Genomic DNA, 20,079 nt, shown 5'->3' with positions numbered 1-20,079 from the left:
CTTGCCTGGTTCTGGGCCCCGGGCAGCCCTGCCGTCCCGTCAGCACCCTGGTTGACGTTTGCGTCAGCGTTTTGGAAGCCCACGTTCAGTAGGGAGCCCAGGTGTCAGGGTGACGCGTCCCTTAAACCCCAGGAGAGTGAGGCACAGACCAAGAAACAGGAGCCCGTGGTTCCCTGCGCCGAGCGGCCGCGCAGCAGGGAGGCCCCCAGAGGAGCCCCCGTGGCTGCCTGCGGGCCTGTCAGCTGGGCGGGCCGCTCATGCTGCTTCTCATTAGCCCTTGTCACGTGCTGTGTATCACTCTCCTGGGCAAACGCTGAAGTCAGTGAAGATCCAGTTCCCGCCCCCAACACGCTGGCTGCCAAAAGGGGATGGCCCCTCCCATCAGCCTTCCCCAGACAGACCGCAGAGCCTCGGAGCGGAGAGCGGCCTGGCCGGGCGGCATGGCTCTGTGCTGGGTGTGCGGGAACCAGGCCAGGTAAGCCCTGTGTGAGGGGCGGCCCCACGGGGCGGGGGCTCCAACTCCCCGGGCGGAGCCTCTGGCTCAAGGGGCCAGACCCAGACAGGAGGCAGCTGCTGCCCAGCCCTGGGCCGCTGCTTTTGCGGCTTTGGGGAGCCCCCCCGGTGCTTCCGCTGTCCGCAGGCCTGTGTCGGGGCCGGAGCCCTGGGGGAGGCAAGAACCCCCGGGAGCACAGGAACAGGTCTCCCCAAGCTTGCCGCCTTGCGCCCTTAACTGGCTGGCCAGCCTCCCGCACGTTGTGAGCAGGATGGGCAAGCTGGAGCAGGTGGACGTGAACCTCTTCTGCCTGGTGGCCACGGACTTCTACCGACACCAGATAGAGGAGGAGCTCGACCGCAGGGCCTTCCAGTCCGTGTTCGAGGTGGTCGCCGTGCCCGGAAACCCATACCACCGCCTGCTGGCTTGTCTGCGGAGCGTCCAGAAGGCCGCCGCATGCTGAGTGCCCATGCGGGTGGCGACGAGGTGGCCCCTGGACTGCGGGGCCCAGCCTGTGCCAGGCAGCAGGCAGCATGGGCTTCTCTCCGGGGAGCCAGGGGGCGGGCGTCCCGCCGCGTGGTGGCGAAGCTGCGTGCAGGGCACACGCGGTAACGTTTGGGGTTGAGCCTGAGTCCTCTCGGGGCGGGAGCTGCTGTGGCGGGCCTCGCACTGGAGCTGGTGTAGGAGCCAGCCGCCCGCTCTTTACACCCTCCTCCCATCCAGCGCTCGGCTGTCACCAGGTCCCAGCCGCTCCTGCCCGGGGGGCAGGATTCCTCTGCTCTTGCCAGCGAGCCATGAGCCCTCCGCTGTCCCGCAGGCGGGAGGGGACGCCACAGGCTCCGAGATGCGGAGTCCTGGGGTGTCTCGGGCTTCCGCAGGGCACGCATGCCGGGTCTGGCCAGGCGGGGGGGCTGGGAGTGCGACAGTTGGCACTGTCCTTCCCATCTCTGTCTTCTCAGGATTTAAAGTTTAATTCTATCAGTAAAGAGATTAATTTTAAGGTAACTTTCTACGCCCGTGTACAGTCTGTGCATCGCCAGGTCAGCACTGCATGTCACAGTCTCCGAGCAGGTGGACGGGGTCTGTCCTCCCTGCCACCTGCGGGGTTGGCTGGCTGGCAGCCCTAAGCCTCCACCATGCCACCCTCTTTTATAAGAGTTCCCGTTTGGAGTTCAGGGCAGTTCTGCTGTGCTGGTCAGGAGTCCTTGCTCTGCTGAGGCGGGGAAGGTGCCCACCTGGCTGTCCTGGCTGTGCATGGTCGGCTCCGGGCACGGGCCACTCTCTGGCGGTGACAGCATGTGGGCAGTTAGCCAGCCAGGCCAGCCCCCTGCGCCTGCCCTGACCTGGGCTCTGGCCTGCCCGGGGCTGGCTGGCAGGTGTTGGCGTCCAGGCCCGTGTCCCTCCTGCGTCATGGGCCCAGCCACTCACTGGCCGGGAGCCCCGAGGGCACAGCAGCTTACTGTGTCAGGAGCAGAGCACGGTGTCCCAGCGGCTGGTCAAGGAAGACCCCAGCGCCACCTCGCCCCTCGGTCCATCAGCGGGGCCTCCTTTCAGCTCGGGAGAGCACAGGTCTGTGCTCGCGGGGCCAGTGCTGGGCAGGGGGCGCCGGGCACAACCGCCACCCCTACCCCAGGCCCTCGCCCAGCTTGTTCCTGGACCCAGAGCAGTTCAGTGGAGTGTGCGTGGCCGGGGGCTGGCGGAGCCCTTCCAGGCGGCTCTATAGGGCCGCGGGGCAGCCGGCCCTGTGGTCAGCGGCACGACACGCAGCTTGGTCAGGACCTCAGGTGCGTCCGGTTGGGCGTCTCCTCGGCAAGCGGGGCTGACATGCAGCTTCGTCCAGGGTCTGTAGGGGGAGGAGGCCTCAGGTGCACCTCACGCCTGTCTCTGCGGCACACCGCCCGCTGCACACACCTCCTACGGGTGCAGGCCCCAGCCCCCACCCCCGGAGCCAGGCAGTTTGGGGCCAGCCAGGGTCAGCGTGCGCAGGGAGCCCCTCCTCAGAGCTGCCCTTGTATCCGGGCGCCCTGCAGAGGGCCCAGTGGTGTGAGCGGTGGACATGGGTCAGAAGCCGGCCGGGGCCTTGAGGGCGGAGCTCCGACTCCACAGAAGTGACGTCCCTGCTCCCCTGCCTCTCACTTGGGCTCATCCTCGCCTTGGCAGGCGCAAGCCTGCTGGAGTGACCGTGAACACGGGGAGTTCTGGAACTGCTGCCCTCACCCGCAGGGTCCCTTCAGCACCTCCAAGGCAGACGTGTCGCAGGCCCGTGCTGTCTGCGCTTAGGTGTTTGCACTTGTTAGAGACAGCCTGTGAGCGTGGAGCGGGGGGCCGGTCCCCTTCGGAGTCCGAGCGCCAGGCACAGCTGGGCGAGGGCCTGCCTGGGTTTCCCGCGTGACTGTCCACTCAGCGAGGAGCTGCAGCCAGCTCTGGCCATCGGTGCCACCCAGAGACCCGCTGGCTTGCCCCAGGGTGGGTGCCAGTGCTCGGGGAGGTCACTATCCATGGAGGAGGGTACATGTGTGGGGGTGTGCACCTGTGTCTCCATCCGGGCCTCTGAGGGCGGCCAACAGGTCTCTGCAGAAGCTGACCTTTCTCAGACCTGCCCCACAGGGTGGGCCGCGTGGCTGAGACGTCTGAGAGATGGGCCCGCTTGTCAGCTGTCTGAGAGGGACCGAGTGGACTAAAGTCTGCGTCTGGCAGCAGTCACCTCGCCACCCCAGACTGTGTGGAAAGGGTCGTTAGGGGGCGGCAAGGACGGGGTTTGTTTTCCTGCTGGTGACACAGGGAAGATTTGAGCGAAACCAGGGTGTTGGTGGGCGAGGTGCTTGTGCGTCTTATCCTATGGGTCCTGTGGCGGCCCCACTGAGCTGGGCAGGGGGAGGGGGTGTTTCCAGGTGCCCTTCCCCGCTGTCCCCTCGCCTTCCTACAGCACACGCATCCTCCTGGGAGGCGAGGATGGTGTTGGGATTCTCCGGACACCTGGCATGTAGCACCCAACCCCGCTTGTGGCCGGGTGTCACTGCCGAGCCCAGGGGTGCAGGCAGCTCACCGCGGGTTAGCAGAGCTGCCCACGGCCGTCTTGGGGAAGCCCCTCCGGGCCGTTCAGCGTGGTTACTCTTTTGTGGTTTGGAGGAGTGCACTTGCTCCCTCTCGGTGCCATGGGCGTCTCTTCCTGGCGCGTGACCTTGCTTTGCCTTTTGTCCCCCTCTGCGTTGTGCCCGAAACGGTAGGTCCTGGCGAGGGTGATGCTCGGTGGTCCTGCACGCTGGAGTGACGGCGGGGGTGCAAGAACCACCTTGAAGGTCACTGATGCTCCCCGGAGAGCTTGGGGTGGCCCCACCTGGAGGGGACCACCCCCCCCCCGCCCCCCGCTGCCTGGTGCCACAGGCCTGGGCTCAGCGGGGGAGCCGGGGGGCTGGGCTCAGGCGGGGGCGGCCTCGGAGGGGGCCTGTGCGTCTGGCATTCAGTCGTGCTGCCGAAGGAGCCCCTGGCCCCCGACGGTCGCTGCAGCTGTCTTGCTGCAGGCGGGTGGCCGCTGGCCTAGAGGACTGTAGCATCAGGGACCTGCCGCAGGGGGTGGGCTCTGAGCACGCTCCACGGGTGACCGTCCTCCAGCAGGATTGGAGCCCACGCTGTCCACCGCCAGGGTCCCCACCATGCACACACCGGGCACCCACAGGGCTGTGATGGGTGCATCCCGGAGCCTGGCCCAGGCTTGTCTGTGAGAAGAGAGCGAAGCTCTGACATGAGATGTATATTTTAATTTTTTAAACAGCTACAAATACTGTACATATGAATTAAAAGAAAAAAAAGTAAATTGCCGTGTGAGGCCTGCTTTGCTTATGGGGAACCTTGCCCCCGCAGGGGGCGGCAGACCACACCAGCAGGAGCCCAGCGCTATGGGACCCAGGTGCCGGGTATTGCGGGGACGGGGGCAGCCCCCCACCAGTGCCCAAGGCTGCAGAGGCTGCGGTGGTTATGTCGAATCCCTGTAGGGGCCGTGTGGTTCCGCCCCAGGCCCCAGCTTGGAGGGGTGGTCACAGCGGCACAGGTCCTGGGGGCTCACATGGGGCCTGTGACCTGACCTTGGGGCCCCTCGTGGCCCTGCTGCCCCTGTCGCCTCACTGGCTACCGGCCCCCGTGCCCTGGGACCGAGTGGTGAGGCTGCCCGGTCCATCTGAGCTGGTATGTTCTTCCCGCTGGAAACACCAGCTCCTCCAGGAATCCTCTCCAGTCAGCTGCGCGGGCACCAGCCCTCCCAGCCCCTCCTGGGGAGCGCCGGCCGTGCAGGGTCACAGCCCACAGGTTACACCACCTGCGGAGGCAGAGACCCAGGTCATGGACTGCCTGGGATGGGTGCTCCACAGAGTCTGCCGAAGGCTTCCCAGGTCCCAGGGTGTTGGTGGGAGTGGGCAGCCCCCAGCCCGACCACAGCGGGTGCCCAGAGAGACAGGCAGCGGGCTTAGGAAGCCTGGCCTGTGCCCTGGTCATGGCACGTGTGGGCGCTGCCCTCGTGGTGCTGTTCCAGTGGCCAGGCCGTGAGTGTGTGTGCACCCGTTGTGCGTGTGGGAAGAGGTCAGCTCACAGGCCCGTCTACCCCAACACGCCGCAGGCCCCAGCAGCCTCCCCTTTGGGAGGGGCTGAGCCCTCCTTGCCCGCCATGGTCTGGGTGAGGCGGCCACGCCCTGGCCTCCGTGTTTAGACGAGGGCCCCAGACGCCCTGGAAGGAAGCGACACCTCTAGCCGCCCAGCACAGGTGCCCTCGGTAGAGGGCAGCCCACCCCCTGCTTCCTGACCTGAACCTGGAAAGCCCTTCTGGGCCCAGGGGTTCTTGGTCCAGCCTCGCCCCTCAGGGTGGCCCGGGCGCTGCTGGAAGGGGCCTCCTGCCAGGGGCCCGTGGGCACAGAGGTGGGCTGGCTTTATGGAGTCACCAAGGCTCCTGGCAGACCACAGGGGTGCCTGGGGTCCCACAAGCCTGGGGGCCTTGCAGTTTGGCCTCTCGCCCAGGATAGCTTATCCCCACCGGCCTTTCGAGCAGGAGCCCGGGGGCTACCCAGGTGCGGTCCCCCCTTCCTGGCCACGTCCTCTAGGGCAGGCGTTGTCAAGCCTCCATGCCAAGCTGTGAGCAGATAACCGCCGACTGGGCCTGCACTCGTCCTGGCCCTGGGGCACTCAGGGTAGGGGCGGCCCAGTGTGGTAGAGCCATCGACTCAGGGTTGGGCATGCCCATTGAGGACCGAGAGTTAAGGGTCTGGGCTCCCGTGGGGAGAGGACGGTGCTGCCAGGCGGGTCATTGTGCCCAGCAGAGCCCACCCTCCTGCTCCGCTCGCCCCTGGCCTGGACCCAGCCCCACACCCCCTGTGCTTGCCCGCCTCCACCCAGCTGGGGGCCTTAACACTGCCGTTAAGGACTGCCACCTCCTGGGATGGGCCTGGCTCCCTGCCGTCTGCCCCCGGCGAGGTGCTGGAGGCCCCTGAGGGATGCCCCTTCCTGCTTTGGGCCCCTGGAGGGCGCCGGCCTCCCCTGCGTGCCCGGGCCCCTCCCGCTGAGGCCTGACCACCCTTCTCTCTGCAGGTGCTGCTGGACGCCTGGCCCCAGGCCCTCTGCCTCCCTGGCACGCAGAGCCTGAGGGTCCCCACAGGCCATGCAGCTGTGCCAAGGTACGCAGCCCCCGTCCACACCCCACCAAGGGCAGACAGGGCCTTCCCACGGGCTGCCGAGAGCTTGGCCTGCCTCCGTCTCCCCCTGGCTCCCTCTTGTCCTTGCAGGCTAAAGCGAGCGCCCCCCTGCCCCACACCCGAGGCTTTCCAGCACCCCTGAAACCTCAGTGGAGATGCTGGAGCCCAGCCATTTACCCTGCCTCTGCGGGACCCGTCGGCTGGTTGCCAGCAGGGGGTGATCACTGGCCCTGCATACCAGCAGCGCTGCCCCAGGCCCACAGCTGCCCCTACAGAGGCACTGGGACCTGCTGCCCTGGGGCTGCCCAAGCTGGGCACCTAGGGCGGCAGCGCCTCCTGATGACCACTCCGCAGCCGGGCCAGTATGCCGGCCTGTGCCCTCTCCAAATGCCCCGAGGAGAGGGGAGGGCAGGGAGGGGCCTCGGAGCTGCAGCTGTGCCCTCTGCACCAGCCCATGTCCGGTGGGGTCACTTGTCCAGGCAGGTGTCTGTGAGGACAGGGCTGGGGGTGGCCTGACCAAGCTGTGTCTGTAGTTGGCTGAGGCAGGTTGAAATCCTGAGCTTGGCCTGCCTCCCCTCGGAGCCCTGCCTGGGCGCTGGGGGTTGCTATGAGGCAGACCTGCTCGGCTCTGGGGGTCGGGGTTGAGGGAACATCCACCCGGAGGACAGTCAGGGCTACCCCAGGCTCTGGGGGCAGAGAATCAGCTCTCAGGCCACCTGGTAGGTTAAATCCTTTATCTAAGAGGGGCTTGGGGAGGACTACCTGGAGGAGGTGGGCCTTTCATCCCTCACGCCCTCTGCAGACACTACTGAGTGGGCTAGGTGCCTGGTCGAGGGGCGTAGCAGCCGTCAGCCCTCCCGGGAGGTGCTGTGTGGCCAGGCAGGGGTGCCCTGTGTCCCCAGGAAACCTCAGAAGCTGCGACAGGGAGGGGCTCCCACCAGGAGCTGAGGGCAGGGCCAGGTGCTGACCCAGGACACCCTGCTGCCTTCTGCCTCTGCACCCCAAGTTCCGACTGCAGGGAGGAGAGAGCCCCGGGCGGCCCACCCCATCCTGAGCCCTCTCCTCCTTCCAGCTGGGCTTTGGCCCCTCTCTCGGGGTGAGAGGGCAAGCTCTGGACACGGGGAGGTGCAGGGTGAGGTCACCTAGCCAGAGCCTCAGGGACCCACCCCCCCACCGCCCTGGCCCCGGCCCCAGGCTTGGCTTCCCTGTCCTGGGCGGCTCAGGCCAGGACTCCCCTGTACCCAGCAGGCCTGAGGAGGGCCCTCTGTGCCTGGGGAGGTTTTCAGCTTGCACTCTGTGAGCCCTTCCCCCAAGTTCAGCGCCCCCCCAGAACCCTCGCAGCACACTGGCCGGGGGGCAGGACAGGGGCTCTGTGTGGTCATCATAGCCCGGCCAGCAGGTGTGACGTGGAGGTCTGCCCCCAAGATCTTGGGACTGAGCCTCAGTTGAGTCTGGCGGAGGCCTGAGGAGGGGGCTGGCCAGGCCACTTTGTCCAGGGTTGCACTAGGGGGCCTCCCCAGGCCTCCAGGGCACAATGGGAGCGTTTGCCCAGGCAGGCAGCATGGGTTGTGAGACCCTGCCCAGGACCGTGGGCAGAGAAGGCCTGACGTGTCCTTCCCGGGGAGCACAGGTCAGACCCGGCACCGAGCCAGCCTGCCTGGATTCGGAGCCCAGCTTGGCCCCTTGCCCGCAGGGTGGCCTCACCTCTGTCCCTCAGGCTGTTTATCTGCAGAATGGGAATAACAGCAGCGCCAGCCTCCCTCACAAGAATGCCATGAGGGTCAAAGCTGAAAACAGACACACTGCGCTTAGAACAGGGGCCAATGGTCAGCGAGCTCGCATTCTTAAGACAGTTGTCTTTGCAAGTGTTCTTAACCCAGGGTCACACAGCTGGAGGGCAGACAGGAAACGGCTGGCTCACCGGAGGTTCAGTTTGCAGGAGGGAAAATGGGAGGAAGGACCAAAGTGGAACAGCAGGACTTGAGAGCGAAGGTGTTGCCAGAACACGGTTTGGAGAACAAGTAAGAGTTTGCCAGGAAGCCCGAAGGCAAAATCCAGGCCACCGACTGGGAAGGGAGGGGAGAGTTACTTGAGGTCAGTCTTTCAGAGTCCATACCTTTACTCAGCAAGGCTTCACCAAGGCCTTTTCTGTGGGGTGCTGGGGGTACAGGGAGCACCCCACCGAGCCCCGTACACAAGGCAGGTCTGGGTGCAGATGGTCCGGCTGCAGGACGGGTGGGAATACGCTGTTGTCCAAGTCTCGGCGCTCTGTGCACCAATGCCGAACAGAAACGTGGAGACAGAGTCTCAGAGGAGAAGGAAAGGGTGGCTTTACTTCGCCAGGCAAAGCTAGTCAAACAGGAGGGAGGGGCAGGGCGCACCCTCTGAAAGAATGGCACAGACCGAGGACACAACATAAGCTGATTAGAGTCGAGTGGGTCCAAGGTGGCAGACAAGTCAACTTCAGCCAGACCCCGATCCTCCGTCCACTCTCTCTGTAACATCCGCAAGCGAAACGACACACCCAGAGGCACCATGGCAGTCCCAGGGCTGACCCTCAGAGACCGAAAAGTGGGCAGTGGCCCAACTGCTGGAGATCTCCACCGCTTCACCAAAACAGTTGGCACAGTCCTCCCACTCGTTAGCCTGTGAGGACGAGATGGCACGATGGCCTCACCGACTCGATGGACATGAGTCTGAGCAAGCTCTGGGAGTTGGTGATGGACGGGGAGGCCTGGCATGCTGCAGTCCATGGGGCTGCAAAGAGTCGGACACAACTGAGCGACTGAACAACATTAGCCTGTGAAATTACCCAGCTCATAAAAAACAAAAGTGAAAGTCGCTCAGTCACGTCTGACTCTTGGTGACCCCAAGGACTGTAGCCCGCCAGGCTCCTCTGTCCATGGGATTTTCCAGGCAAGAATACTGGAGTCGGTTGCCATTTCCTTCGCCAGGGGACCTTCCCAACTCAGGAAAAGCTAACCACACGACATTGCGAGGCTGCTTGCCCTCTGCGTCAACCCACACTCTGTGGAGTGTTTCTCTCTGAATAAATCCGCTTCTTCCTTATCACTTTGTCTCTCGCTGAATTCCTTCTGCAATGAGACATCAGAGACCTGAGCTTCATTAGGTCCTGACATCAGGCCTGTGATCTCAGTTGGCAGACAACGCGTTGTGGCCGAGTTGGAGTCCCGGCCACTTGGGGTCGAGTCTCCAGCAGGGTTTTGGCCAGGTTTACGTTCCCAGACACGTGGCTTTAAGCCCCAACCGAGGTCAGCGGTTTCACTAGCACCTCAAGGGCTGTGCCCCGCTCCCTGGTGTGTAGGCAGAGGTTATAGTCAGGCAGGGGTCTGTGATAAGGGTCAAGGCAGTAGCAAGTCTTCATTTCTGCTTCTGCAAGTTTTCCAAAAGGCGGGGTTGCTGATGAGCTCACAGTTTGTGCAGGGTCTCCAGTGGTCTGTCTCCTGCTCATCTTGACGGGCCTGTCCTGTCCCTCCTCCGATCAGCAACCGCTCTGCCCTTCGGAATGCGGAGCAGGCCACAGAGTCTTGTCCATAAGGGATGGGGGACAAAAAGACTTCCATGCCTGGGAGCCCCACAGGGCCCTGCTGTTCATGGCACCATCTGCTCCCAGGTACCCTGTGCCTCGAGCCCTGTGCTGGCTCCTCGGCCCGTGCCAAGTCACCCAGGCTACCATGTCACCCAGGCCGGCAGCCATGCCCCTTGAGGAGGGGAAGAAGCAGACAGTGACCAAGCCAGGGGTCTGCTACAGCTGCTGGTGCCCAGCCTGGTGGTGGTGGCGTTTGTACTGTTAAGTGTGAGCCGTTGGCTGGAGGATGGCCGTGCGTGGGGCATGCGGGCGGCTGGGCGTTGCACACGTGTGTCTCTGCAGGTCCCAAAGCGTGTGTTCCTGTGCCAGTCTCCTGTCTGTCTGTCTGTCCTCCCGTCTCTCTTACTCTGGGTCTCCCTCTCCGCCTCTTACCTCATTCCGTTGCACCCCAGCCCCCCATCTTGGGCCCTCCATGGGCCCCTGGCAGAGTGGGGCCTGGCCACCCGAGCCCAATCTTCCCAGCAGAGGAGCCTCACTCAGTGGCCCCGGGCCGGCCAGCCTGACGGCCAGGCCGGGGTTGGGAGGCAGGGCCGGGCACCTGGGCCGCCTGTTCTGGGCCTGGCCCGCTCGCTGCAGTATTGATGGCCCGTCAGGGCGGCCCCGATTCCTGCGCTTTCAGTTAAAAGGTTTCTGTTGTTGTAGCTTATGCAGTTGCTCTGTTGCTATGGAAACGTGACATCAAAATGACGTTTCCCGTTTAAAAGCTTTTAACTAAATTCCTGCCTGTCAGATGTAGGCCCCATTTTGAGCGAGGAGCTGCCTTCCAGGAGCAGGGCTCCCGCCGCGGTGTGCAGGCCCCGGCGGCCCGCCCCGAGCGCGCTCTTTAACCCCACAGGTGCCCCGGGCATGGCCACGGCCGAGGTACCGGGCTACCTCGTGTCCCCGCAGGCTGAGAAGCACCGGCGGGCCCGCAACTGGACGGACGCTGAGATGCGCGGCCTCATGCTCGTCTGGGAGGAGTTCTTCGACGAGCTGAAGCAGACCAAGCGCAACGCCAAGGTGTACGAGAAGATGGCCAGCAAGCTGCTGGAGATGACGGGCGAGCGCCGGCTGGGCGAGGAGATCAAGATCAAGATCACCAACATGACCTTCCAGTACAGGTAGGCCCGTGGGCAGCGGGCGGCCTGCTGGGTCACGATGGCGGGGGCTTGGGGGGGTCCCAGCTTTGTGTAGGCAAGAGGGGACCTGTGGGCCCCATGGAGCGGCGCACAGGGAGACCCCCAAGGCCCTGCATGGTGGAGGGTACTGCTGGCGGCCGGGGGGCAGGATACCCGAGGCTGGGCCGCTAGGCCCCTGAACCCGCTGTCTCCGGTGTCCACTGAGCCCACTGTGGGCACAGCGCTGGCCTCAGGGCTGGGGAGGGGGTGTGGAGGCCCTGAGCACCCAAGAGGGTCCGCGCCTCTACCCCCTCCCCGCCCCACGCTGGGCCCCTGCCCTGGCTGCCTCGGGAGGGGCTGGGTCACTGCCAGGCACATGGCTCGGGCGGGGGCAGTTCCAGGCCGTGCCCCGCACCTCAGAGGGCGGGGCCAGGTTTATCTGCCTGGGGTCCCCGGGAGGAGAAGGTCATGGGCAGGTGAGAGGTCATGGGGGTGGAGGGGGTCACGGGTGGGGTGAAGGTCGAGCAGGAGCTGGGCTGCAGGCAGAGAGGCATAGAGAGTGGGCCCTGTGGGCAGGCTGGGCCCACACAGCCCCCAGGAGCCTGTCCGTGTTAGGGGGCTGCCTTCCCAGGAGGACACACGAGGACCCCGCTGGTCCCAGTCCAGGCAGCCCCAGACAGGAGCAGAGGTTAGCCAGGGGGGCGTGGACAGGCCCCTGCAGGTTGGCCTGGGCACCTTGAGCCACACTCTGTGGATGAGAGGATCCCCCCACCCTGCGCCTCCTGGCCTATGGCTCCCAGCCCGTCTGGGGCCTGGGGGTGTGCAGAGACTCCCAGGGCCCTGGACAACTGAAGGCCGCTTCAGTTGCATCAGTTTAACTTTCTCGGTCTTGGAGGAGCCGGTCCTGAGCCTGGCCCGTCCAGAGGCTCATCTCTGACCCGCAGCCTGGCCCCCAGCCAGGCCGCGGGGCAGAGCAGAGGAGGCCGGCCGCTGGGGTAAAGGTGGTCCGAGGCCGGGGCGGAGCCATGTGCCCCCTACCACCCCCGCCACCACCCCGCAGCGCCTGGCAGGGAGGGGGCAGCAGGGCTGGGGTGGGCAGCTTTATGGCCTGCTATCTGACTCCGTGACTCACGGCTCTGATTGGCGTCTGGCCGGGTTATTCATTATTTATCCTGAAAGCCGCCTCCTGAGCCCCAGGGAGGGATCCTCTTCCATTCCTGGAGGGGAGGTGGGCTGAGGCGGCCACAGGAGACGAGGGGGTGGCCGGCGGGGTGGGGCCGCACGCACACAGCGCTTCACAGTCTTGTGCGCAGCGGCACCTCTCAGCTGCCGTCACCGATGGGCACCAAGGCCCAGAGCAGGAGAGGGCTTCCCCAGGGGCTCAGCGCTGCAGAATCCGCCTGCCGTGCAGGAGACCTGGGTTTGATCCCTGGGTCGGGAAGATCCCCTGGAGGCGGGCATGGAACCCACTCCAGTATTCTTGCCTGGAGAAGCCCATGGATAGAGGAGCCTGGTGGCTAGTCCATGGGGTCTCACAAAGAGTTGGACACGACTGAAGAGACGGAGTGCGCACGCAGAGGACCTTACAGACCGACACTCTGGCTGGGGGACTGGTTCTTTACCTTCTCCGACACCTCCCCTGACCCCCACCACCCAGAGCTGCCCACTGCCGAGGCTTTAGTTATTTTTTCATGAAAACTTTAAAAAAAAAAACAAAAACAAAGCCAATCTTTATTTATTTATTGAATGCACCGCCAGCTTGTGGGATCTTAGTTCCTTGACCAGGGATCAAACCTGGGCACTCGTCTGTGGAATTGCGGAGTCCCAACCACAGGACCCCCCAGGGATTCTGGAAACAGTTGATATGCAGGTGGTTGGTGGGATTCCCTGGAGGTCCAGTGGTTAGGACTCGACGCTCTCACTGCTAGGGGCCCAGGTTCAGTCCTGGCTGGGGAGTTAAGATCCCACCAGCTGCTCCGTGTGGCCAAAGTATAAAAACAGATTGTCTGTGAAGGAAGCCTGGGGGTGGCCTGGTTCCAGGGAGTGTGTTTTGCTGGTGTGCTGTGCAGGGGCCCCCTGTAATGGGGCAGGCTTTGTCTCGGGTGGCCAGAGCGGGACCTGGGGGCTTCCGGAGGAGCTGGAGGGGGGCCTGGGACCCGGCACAGCCTTCCGCCCTCCTGCCCTCAGGGAGGTGGGGCAGCCCGTCCTGGCTCCCTGCTGAGGACCCCATGTCCCTCGGCCTCTGCCCCGAGCCGCACACCCCCGCCAGGGCGATGCTTTCAGATGGTCAGCGCATCTCCAGGGACCAGGGTGACCAGTGGCCACGCCCCGGCAGGGACTTGACCTCGGGGCACCCTTTTGGGAGACAGGAGCCACTTTGCGGTGGGGGACCCTGTCACTCAGAGTCCTCCCCAGAGCCGGAGGAGCAAGGACGGGGAATGTGGAGGGGCTGCCAGTGGTGGCCGGGGTTTCGGGAGGCAGAAGGCCCACGCCAACCCCATTGTGGCCCCTTCGCTCGCTGGCCGGGGCCTGCACTATGGCCTCACCTCCCCAGGGACAGCCGAGGCTCAGGGACCACAGGGCCTGTCTGCAGGGGAGGGCAGGATGCAGGGCCTGGGCGGGCGGGGCCCACCGTAGGCGGGCAGCAGACCCTCCCCGGGGCGTCAGCGCCCCCCCTCCTGGTACCAAGAACGTCATCTGGACAGCTCGCTGCTCGCCAGGTACCGGGCGTTGTCTGCTCCGGTCTTCCCAGCACAACTTGGATCATCCCCATTTTACTGACACGAGGCTCAGAGAGGTTAATGGACCTGCCTAGGCTCACACAGCGAAGCGGCAGAGATGAGCCGCAGACTCAGAGCCGTGACCACCGAGGCCTGTGCTCGTCCCTCCTGAGCTCCTGCTCCGGGACGTCCTCCTCAGGACACGCCTGTGACCTGACTCATTCTACGTTCGCGTTACAGATTATACCGCATCTCACTCCTATGTTGGTATTATACCACATGTGTTCTTATTATTGCTGACCGACTTATTAAAAAGCGGCATTTGTTCATTGCAGAGAGTTTAGAAACTCCAGAAAAGCAAAGAGAGGACTTGAGGGGTCAGCTCGAGACGCCAGCCTGACACCGGGGCCTGTGGGGCCTGCCGACGCCCGCAGCGGCGTAGGGTCCCGAGCCCAACCTCTTTCTGACCCGGTCTCACCTGGCCCACGTTTCCGGGGCGGCCTGTCTGGCTGGGGGTGGCCCACGCCAGTGCCACACGGCCCCCTGGGCCCGGCGCCCGCGGGCGCCCCTCTGCAGAGGGGCCGGGCGGGCAGGGCCAGGAGTGGCCCACGCCCGTGCCGCACGGCCCCCTGGGCCCGGCGCCCGCGAGCACGCCTCTGCAGACGGGCCGGGCAGGCAGGGCCAGGAGCAGCCGTTTCTCACCCTTGGCTCTTGTGTCTCTCGTTTCAGGAAATTAAAATGCATGACAGATAGCGAGTCCGTCCCGCCCGACTGGCCCTATTACCTAGCCATTGATAGGATTCTGGCCAAGGTCCCCGAGTCCTGTGATGGCAAACTGCCGGACGGCCAGCAGCCGGGGCCCTCCACGTCCCAGACCGAGGCGTCCCTGTCGCCGTCTGCTAAGTCCACCCCTCTGTACTTACCGTATAACCAGTGCTCCTACGAAGGCCGCTTCCAGGACGACGGCTCCGACAGCTCCTCCAGCTTACTGTCCCTTAAGTTCAGGTGTGTGTGCGCCCCGCTCCCGCCCCACCGCCCGCCCCCGAGACGGGTCAGGCGGCCGTCCTGGCGGCGGCAGTCTCTGCCACCCAGGGCCGACTGCAGAGGCCTCGGCGGCACACACGCACCTCAGGGGCAGGGAGGCCAGAGACAGGGAGGCAGGTGGGCCGAGGCCTGGGCCGTCGAGTTCACCGCCCAAGCGCGTCTCCTGCACCCTCGCTGCTCAGCTGTGTGGAAAGTCCATGATCTCTCTGGGCCTCAGTCTCTGTCTGTAAAATGGGGATAAGTCAGGACCTTCTCTGGCAAAGGCTGGGAGTCAGAGGCGAGCCTCCTGCCCTTTCCTCGGTGTCTGGCTCTCAAGCTCCCCCACCCCAAGCAGACCTCTTCTCCCTGGCCTTGCCAGGCTGGCTGGTCTCTCAAAACCAGGGAGGGGGCATCAGGCTGAGCCTCCACGGTGTCCTTGGAGCCTGGCTGCAGTGGGGGCCCAGCCCCTCTGCCATCCATGGCGTCCTGCCAGCCCTGAGCTGACCCTGCCTCAAGACACCCTCAGACAGGTGTGGTGTGGGGCCGGGGAGCCAGAGGAGGTCACGTTGGGCTGGGCTTTCACTGGTGAATAGAAGTTGGCCATTGGAGAAGAGAACAGGAAGAGTGTACATTTGCGCTTTGGTCCTGCCTCCCCCAAGCTCAGTCTCAAGTCTGTCAGATGGGGGTGGGGTGAGGAAGGCATCTCGGGGGCCCCTCCAGTCTGACACCCAGAATCTGGGGGCTCCTGCTCGGTTGTCCAGCGCCCCTTCCCTGCGGGGGGGTGGTTTCTCAGCAAAGACCTCCCAACAGAATCGCCTTTGTTAGTGGCCGGGCTGGGGTGCAGGGGATCTGCCGCTGGCAGACAGTTGCTTCCGTGGGCTGAGCCTACTTCCCAGACTGACGGCTGCCTGGTGCTGCGCCAGGCCGGGCCGTGGGGCACCTCTCCCTCCAGAGTCCAGGCTGTGCTCTCTGCTCCCAAGGGTGGCTGGGCCACAATCCTGCACAGAAGCAGAGGGCCTAGGCTGGGGACAGGCAGGGCCTGGGGGCGTCTGGCAGCTCCCTGCCACCCCTGGGGGCCCCACTTACAGCAGAGAGATGGGCTTCCTTCAGCCCTGACCCTGGAAGGATTCCTGTCCTGGAGGGGAGCCTGGCCTCTATGGCCCCGCCCTTGGCCTGCTGTCCCCATCTCCTCACCCCAAGGTGTGCTGGCCCCTTCCAGGCTGCCAGGAGGCAGGGGTTCCCCCGTCTGCCAGAGGCTGGCCCCAACTGGTGGTGTCTGCCCTGTAGGCCCTCCCACCCTGCGTTTTCCTCGTCCCTCTGGGTGTCCACTCACCCCACCATGAGTGCACCTTGCCCACCCAGCACAGTGGGTGTGGGAATGCTGTGTGACAAGGAGGGCCCAGCCATTTCCACATCACACTGTCCTTCCAGGTCGGAGGAGCGGCCTGTGAAGAAGCGCAAGGGGCAGGGCGGCCACCTGCAGAGAAAGAAGCTGCGGCTGCTGGAGGCCCTGCTGGAGGAGCAGCGCCGGCTGAGCCGCGCCCTGGAGGAGACATGCCGCGAGGTGCGCCGCGCGCTGGACCAGCACAGCGTCTTGCAGGCCCAGAGCCTGCAGCTGCAGGAGCGAATGATGAGTCTGCTCGAGCGCATCATCGCCAAGTCCGGCGTCTAGGCCGCCCGGGCCCCGCCCCCGGAACGGCCCGGGCCACGCCCCCAGCCTGGGCCCCGCCCCTGACCCGGGCCCCGCCCCCGGAACAGCTCCGGCCTGGGCCACGCCCCCTGAACGGCCCCGAGCCCCCGGGCGTGGGACCCCCCGGCGTAAAGCCCCTCCCTGGACACCAGGCCCCTGGACTCAGGGTCACTGCTGGGCGGCTCCCCAGTAAGAACGCCTGGAATCTGCCCTCCGGTATTGTCAGTGTCGACGGTACTGGAAGCGGCTTTTGACGTTAATCGTGTGCTTTTCACAACTTCTTGGGAGCAGGGCTCACGGCTGGGCATGAAGGGAGGCGACCGGCCGTCCCCCGCCCGAAGACGACGCCGGTGGAGGCGGCTCCGTGGCAGGTGTGCGCGCAGGTGCCCCCTCGCTGGGCCTGCATTGGCCCCGAGACCCCAGGGGGCCGCACGGCCTCCGGTGGCCTTTTATCTACCACCTCACCCCCACTCCGGGACGTGGGGTCTCTGGACCCCCATCGGCAACAGCTCAATAAAAACGATGATCCTGCCCATGCATCCCGCCCTGTGCCATCTATCAACTCGGGACAGGTGGGAGAGCCCCGCTGACCTCAGGAGCTGACACGTGGACGGTCCGGAACGCAGACTAGCAGCAGGGTGTGAAAGCGCTGGGAGGGCAGGGCCGCCTGCAGGCCTCGAGGGCCCGGGGGGGGCTGGACACAACAGCTGGGGCGCCTGGGGAGCGGACAGCCACCCCAGGGGGAGATGCCTTCCCAGAAGGGAGGGGCTGGGGTGGGGTGCAGGGTCTACAGGCCAGAGAGCCTGTCCAGAGCACCCCACCCCCACCCCCAGTTCCTCCTGAGTTACTGGGCCCAGGTGGCCGCTGAAGGGAGGCCCCCAGGGGAGACGAGAGCCGGGCTTCATTCAGAGTCTCACTCCGGACACGGCCGGGGTCGCAGCCACTCCGTAGCTCCGAGAGTGCCGTGCAGATGGGGGAGAGGAAACCCTTCCGTGTGACTCTCAGGCAGGCGTCTAGTGAGAAGCGGGAAGTCACAAGAACAGACAGCTTGGCCACTGGCTGTGGCTTCGCCCTGTAGGGACAGCAAAGTCATTCACACTCTTGCCCAGAGAAAACCTGGGCCAGAAAACCTGTCTGAGGGCCTGCTTGTTTGCACAGAGCGTCTATCACGGTCCTCGGTCCCATGGCCCTGATTCTCTCTCTGGGTCCGTGTGGCTCTACCCGGTGGAGGGGATCTTTCATGGAATGTCTGCTTCGCCTGGGACGGGCAAGTCACTGCCCCGATCAGCAGGGTTGAGGGGACGCGGGGACTGGGGTTAGTGGCAGGTGACTGTCTAGACCCGCTCCCTCTGGTGCTTCGGGGGGAGGGCCCTGCCCAGAGGCTGCTGCAGACCCCCTGGTGTGATGGCCACCAGCACACCGGATCCTCCTGTGACCCTTGAGGGCAGCCAGGCAGTGACCAGTACTCAGCTGGTGTCAGACTCCAGGTCCCCCTGGGGGTGCAGAGGCCAGCCCGAAGCCTGCCCCTGGGAGGGAGGGGTTGGGTGGAGCTGGGCTGGCAGGATGGCCCACCCGCAACCCCCCCGCCCCATCCCCACCTAGAGAGCTCGAGCCATGGACTCTGGACCCTCCTGCCTGGGGCTGGACCATGCTGCCGGGTGAAGGGGGGTGGTTCCTGGGGTGAACCAGCTGCCAGGTGCGCCCGTGGTGACTGCGCCTGCTTCCCGCACCCGCCCGCCACAGAGTTCAGCCTGGAGGCGCCCCGGGTCCAGCAACGGCGTTTGGGGCTGCCCAGTGAATTTCTAGCTCTTAGACAAGACACCAGCGTGAGAACTCACTGGTTCAGCCGACACTGGGCCAGAGAAACTCGAGGCTCTGGTCCGAGCCCTGACAGGCATGCAACCCTTCAGGGTGGTGACACCCTGAAACGCCCCCGGGAAGGACAGATGGAGTAACACAGCAGGGACTTCCCTGTGGTCTGGTGGCTAAGACTATGCGCTCCCAATGCAGGGAGCACGGTCTTGATCCCTGGTCAGGGAGCTAGATCCCACATGCTGCAACTGAGACCCCGTGCGGCCAGATAAATTAAAAATACTTGTTTTAAAAAGTAGAAATTAAAAAATTAAACCCAAGATTTCGAAATGTTCATTTCAAGATAGCAATAAACTCCTTACAGTGGTAACACGCACCAAGTGCATGGAAAACATGTTTTCCTAAACGAGGAGTTTCAGCGAGAGGAGTGGCATTGTGCCGCGTCTCCTCGGATCTCTGGCCTGAGCACTCGGCGGCCGCGATGGGACATGGCTTGGTTGCCAAGTGAAGGAATCTGGGAAATCCCGCCTCGTGTGGATACACGTTTGGAAAAGAAGCGGAGGTTTCAACACCTGCGGGTCACGGGCGTTCTTCCTTCTGATGACACCCAGACTCGACCACGGTGGTTCCTTGTGGGCTGGTTACAGCGTAGACTCTGAAATCCTATCAGTGAGCTTTCACCAGTGTCTCCTGGAATCCGTCCGTCCCTCCTGGAATCCGTCCGTCCGTCCTGGAATCCGTCTGTCCGTCCTGCACCTGGACCAGTCCTTTCCACACTTACGGCTGTGACGTCACAGGTGGGCATTTGGAACATGACGGGCGCCAAGCACACAGGTCTGCCCCGTGTCGACCATCCTGTGTCAGTGTCCCTGTGTGAATTCACCATCAGTCTCAGCTAAAACGTCTGTAGTTTGGTGAGTTGGCAAGCTCCTGGTGGTGGATACAAGTTTTTCAAAATCCCAGTCTCTGATTTTGATGAAAGCTTGAAGTTCATCGCTGGTCACAAGCACCGTCAGTTTTCCTTGAAGGGACAGACTCACTTTGTCGTCTTCAAGAAAACGTCTGCCGGGTACACAGGTCTGAACAATCAGAGCTTCCGTCAGTCCCCCTGTCGAGGAAGACGTTGTTCCACAGTTTCCCTGGTGGCCCAGTGGCTGGGATCCGCCTGCCAGTGCAGGGCACTCGGGTTCGACGCCTGGTTCGGACCATCCCACAGGCTGCAAGGTGGCTAAGCCCGTGCAACACTGAGCCTCTGATCCCTGGAGCCCGTGGGAGCCCTCCGCAGTGGGGTCAACCCACCCCAGCTGGAGAGTAGGCTTTCTACTGCTCATCGAGGACACTCCAAAGGGAAAGGAGTGCACTCACTGCTGGCCTGTGGCCGGGGCCGTGGCAGGAACCAGGGCGCACGGGGCCCTGGGGGCCGGGCGGGCAACAGCGTCTGGCGCGGGGACCTGGGGCCTAGGACTCAGGCCCTCGTGGAGCCCCTGGGAGCTGCCACCCTTCCCCACGGACCCCTTCCTGCCCGACCCCGTGGGCGTGTGCCGCGGGGTCTGCAGTGAAGACCCTGCCGCCAGCCTTCTCAGGGGTGGGGTTTGCTGCACAGACCAGGCCGGGGCCACCCCTCCCAGCCCCACCCCCGTCACGGGCCTGTTTACTGCTCTCGAGGCCCTGTGGGTGACGAGGTTGTGCCTGCTTCAGTCACCGCGGTGCCAATGGCCAGCGCCCCCGGAGTGTGGCGGGTCCCTGCCTGGCGCTGTGCCCGCTCAGCCAAGGACAAAGCCATCAGTGTAGAAATCGGGAATGCCAGATGCGATACTTTCCCTCTTTGCCAGACGGCGTGATTGTAAAACCAGGAAACCTAAAAGAAAACCCTTCGAGGTTAACAGTAAGGCACATGTATAAAATCCCCTTTTTCTGTGTTATTGTAATACGGACGTGGGGGAAGTCCTATTCCTGTCA

General features: G+C 64.3%; 2 protein-coding genes across 3 annotated transcripts in view; both read left to right on the top strand.

Annotated features, from left to right (window-relative positions):
• HTT (huntingtin) overlaps positions 1–1,498 on the top strand; it is a 125,511-nt gene extending 124,013 nt beyond the window's left edge. For both annotated transcript variants that reach the window (XM_061420970.1, XM_061420969.1), the window contains one exon: positions 743–1,498. In XM_061420970.1, coding sequence (XP_061276954.1) covers positions 743–956 — 214 coding nt within the window. In that variant the 3' untranslated portion in view covers positions 957–1,498. The remainder of the gene's footprint in view (positions 1–742) is intronic.
• Positions 2–16,845, top strand: MSANTD1 (Myb/SANT DNA binding domain containing 1). Its single transcript, XM_061420971.1, has 5 exons — positions 2–475; positions 6,065–6,150; positions 10,614–10,878; positions 14,325–14,600; positions 16,050–16,845. Exons 2-5 carry the CDS (start codon positions 6,135–6,137, stop codon positions 16,288–16,290), a joined length of 798 nt encoding a protein of 265 aa, XP_061276955.1. The 5' UTR covers positions 2–475; positions 6,065–6,134; the 3' UTR covers positions 16,291–16,845.
• Positions 16,846–20,079: the final 3,234 nt, after the last annotated feature.

This window comes from Bos javanicus, chromosome 6 (assembly GCF_032452875.1).
Source record: "Bos javanicus breed banteng chromosome 6, ARS-OSU_banteng_1.0, whole genome shotgun sequence".
NCBI classification, from domain to species: domain Eukaryota; kingdom Metazoa; phylum Chordata; class Mammalia; order Artiodactyla; family Bovidae; genus Bos; species Bos javanicus.
The sequence above is the reverse complement of the archived record's forward strand: the minus strand, read 5'-3'. Positions and strand labels throughout refer to the sequence as shown.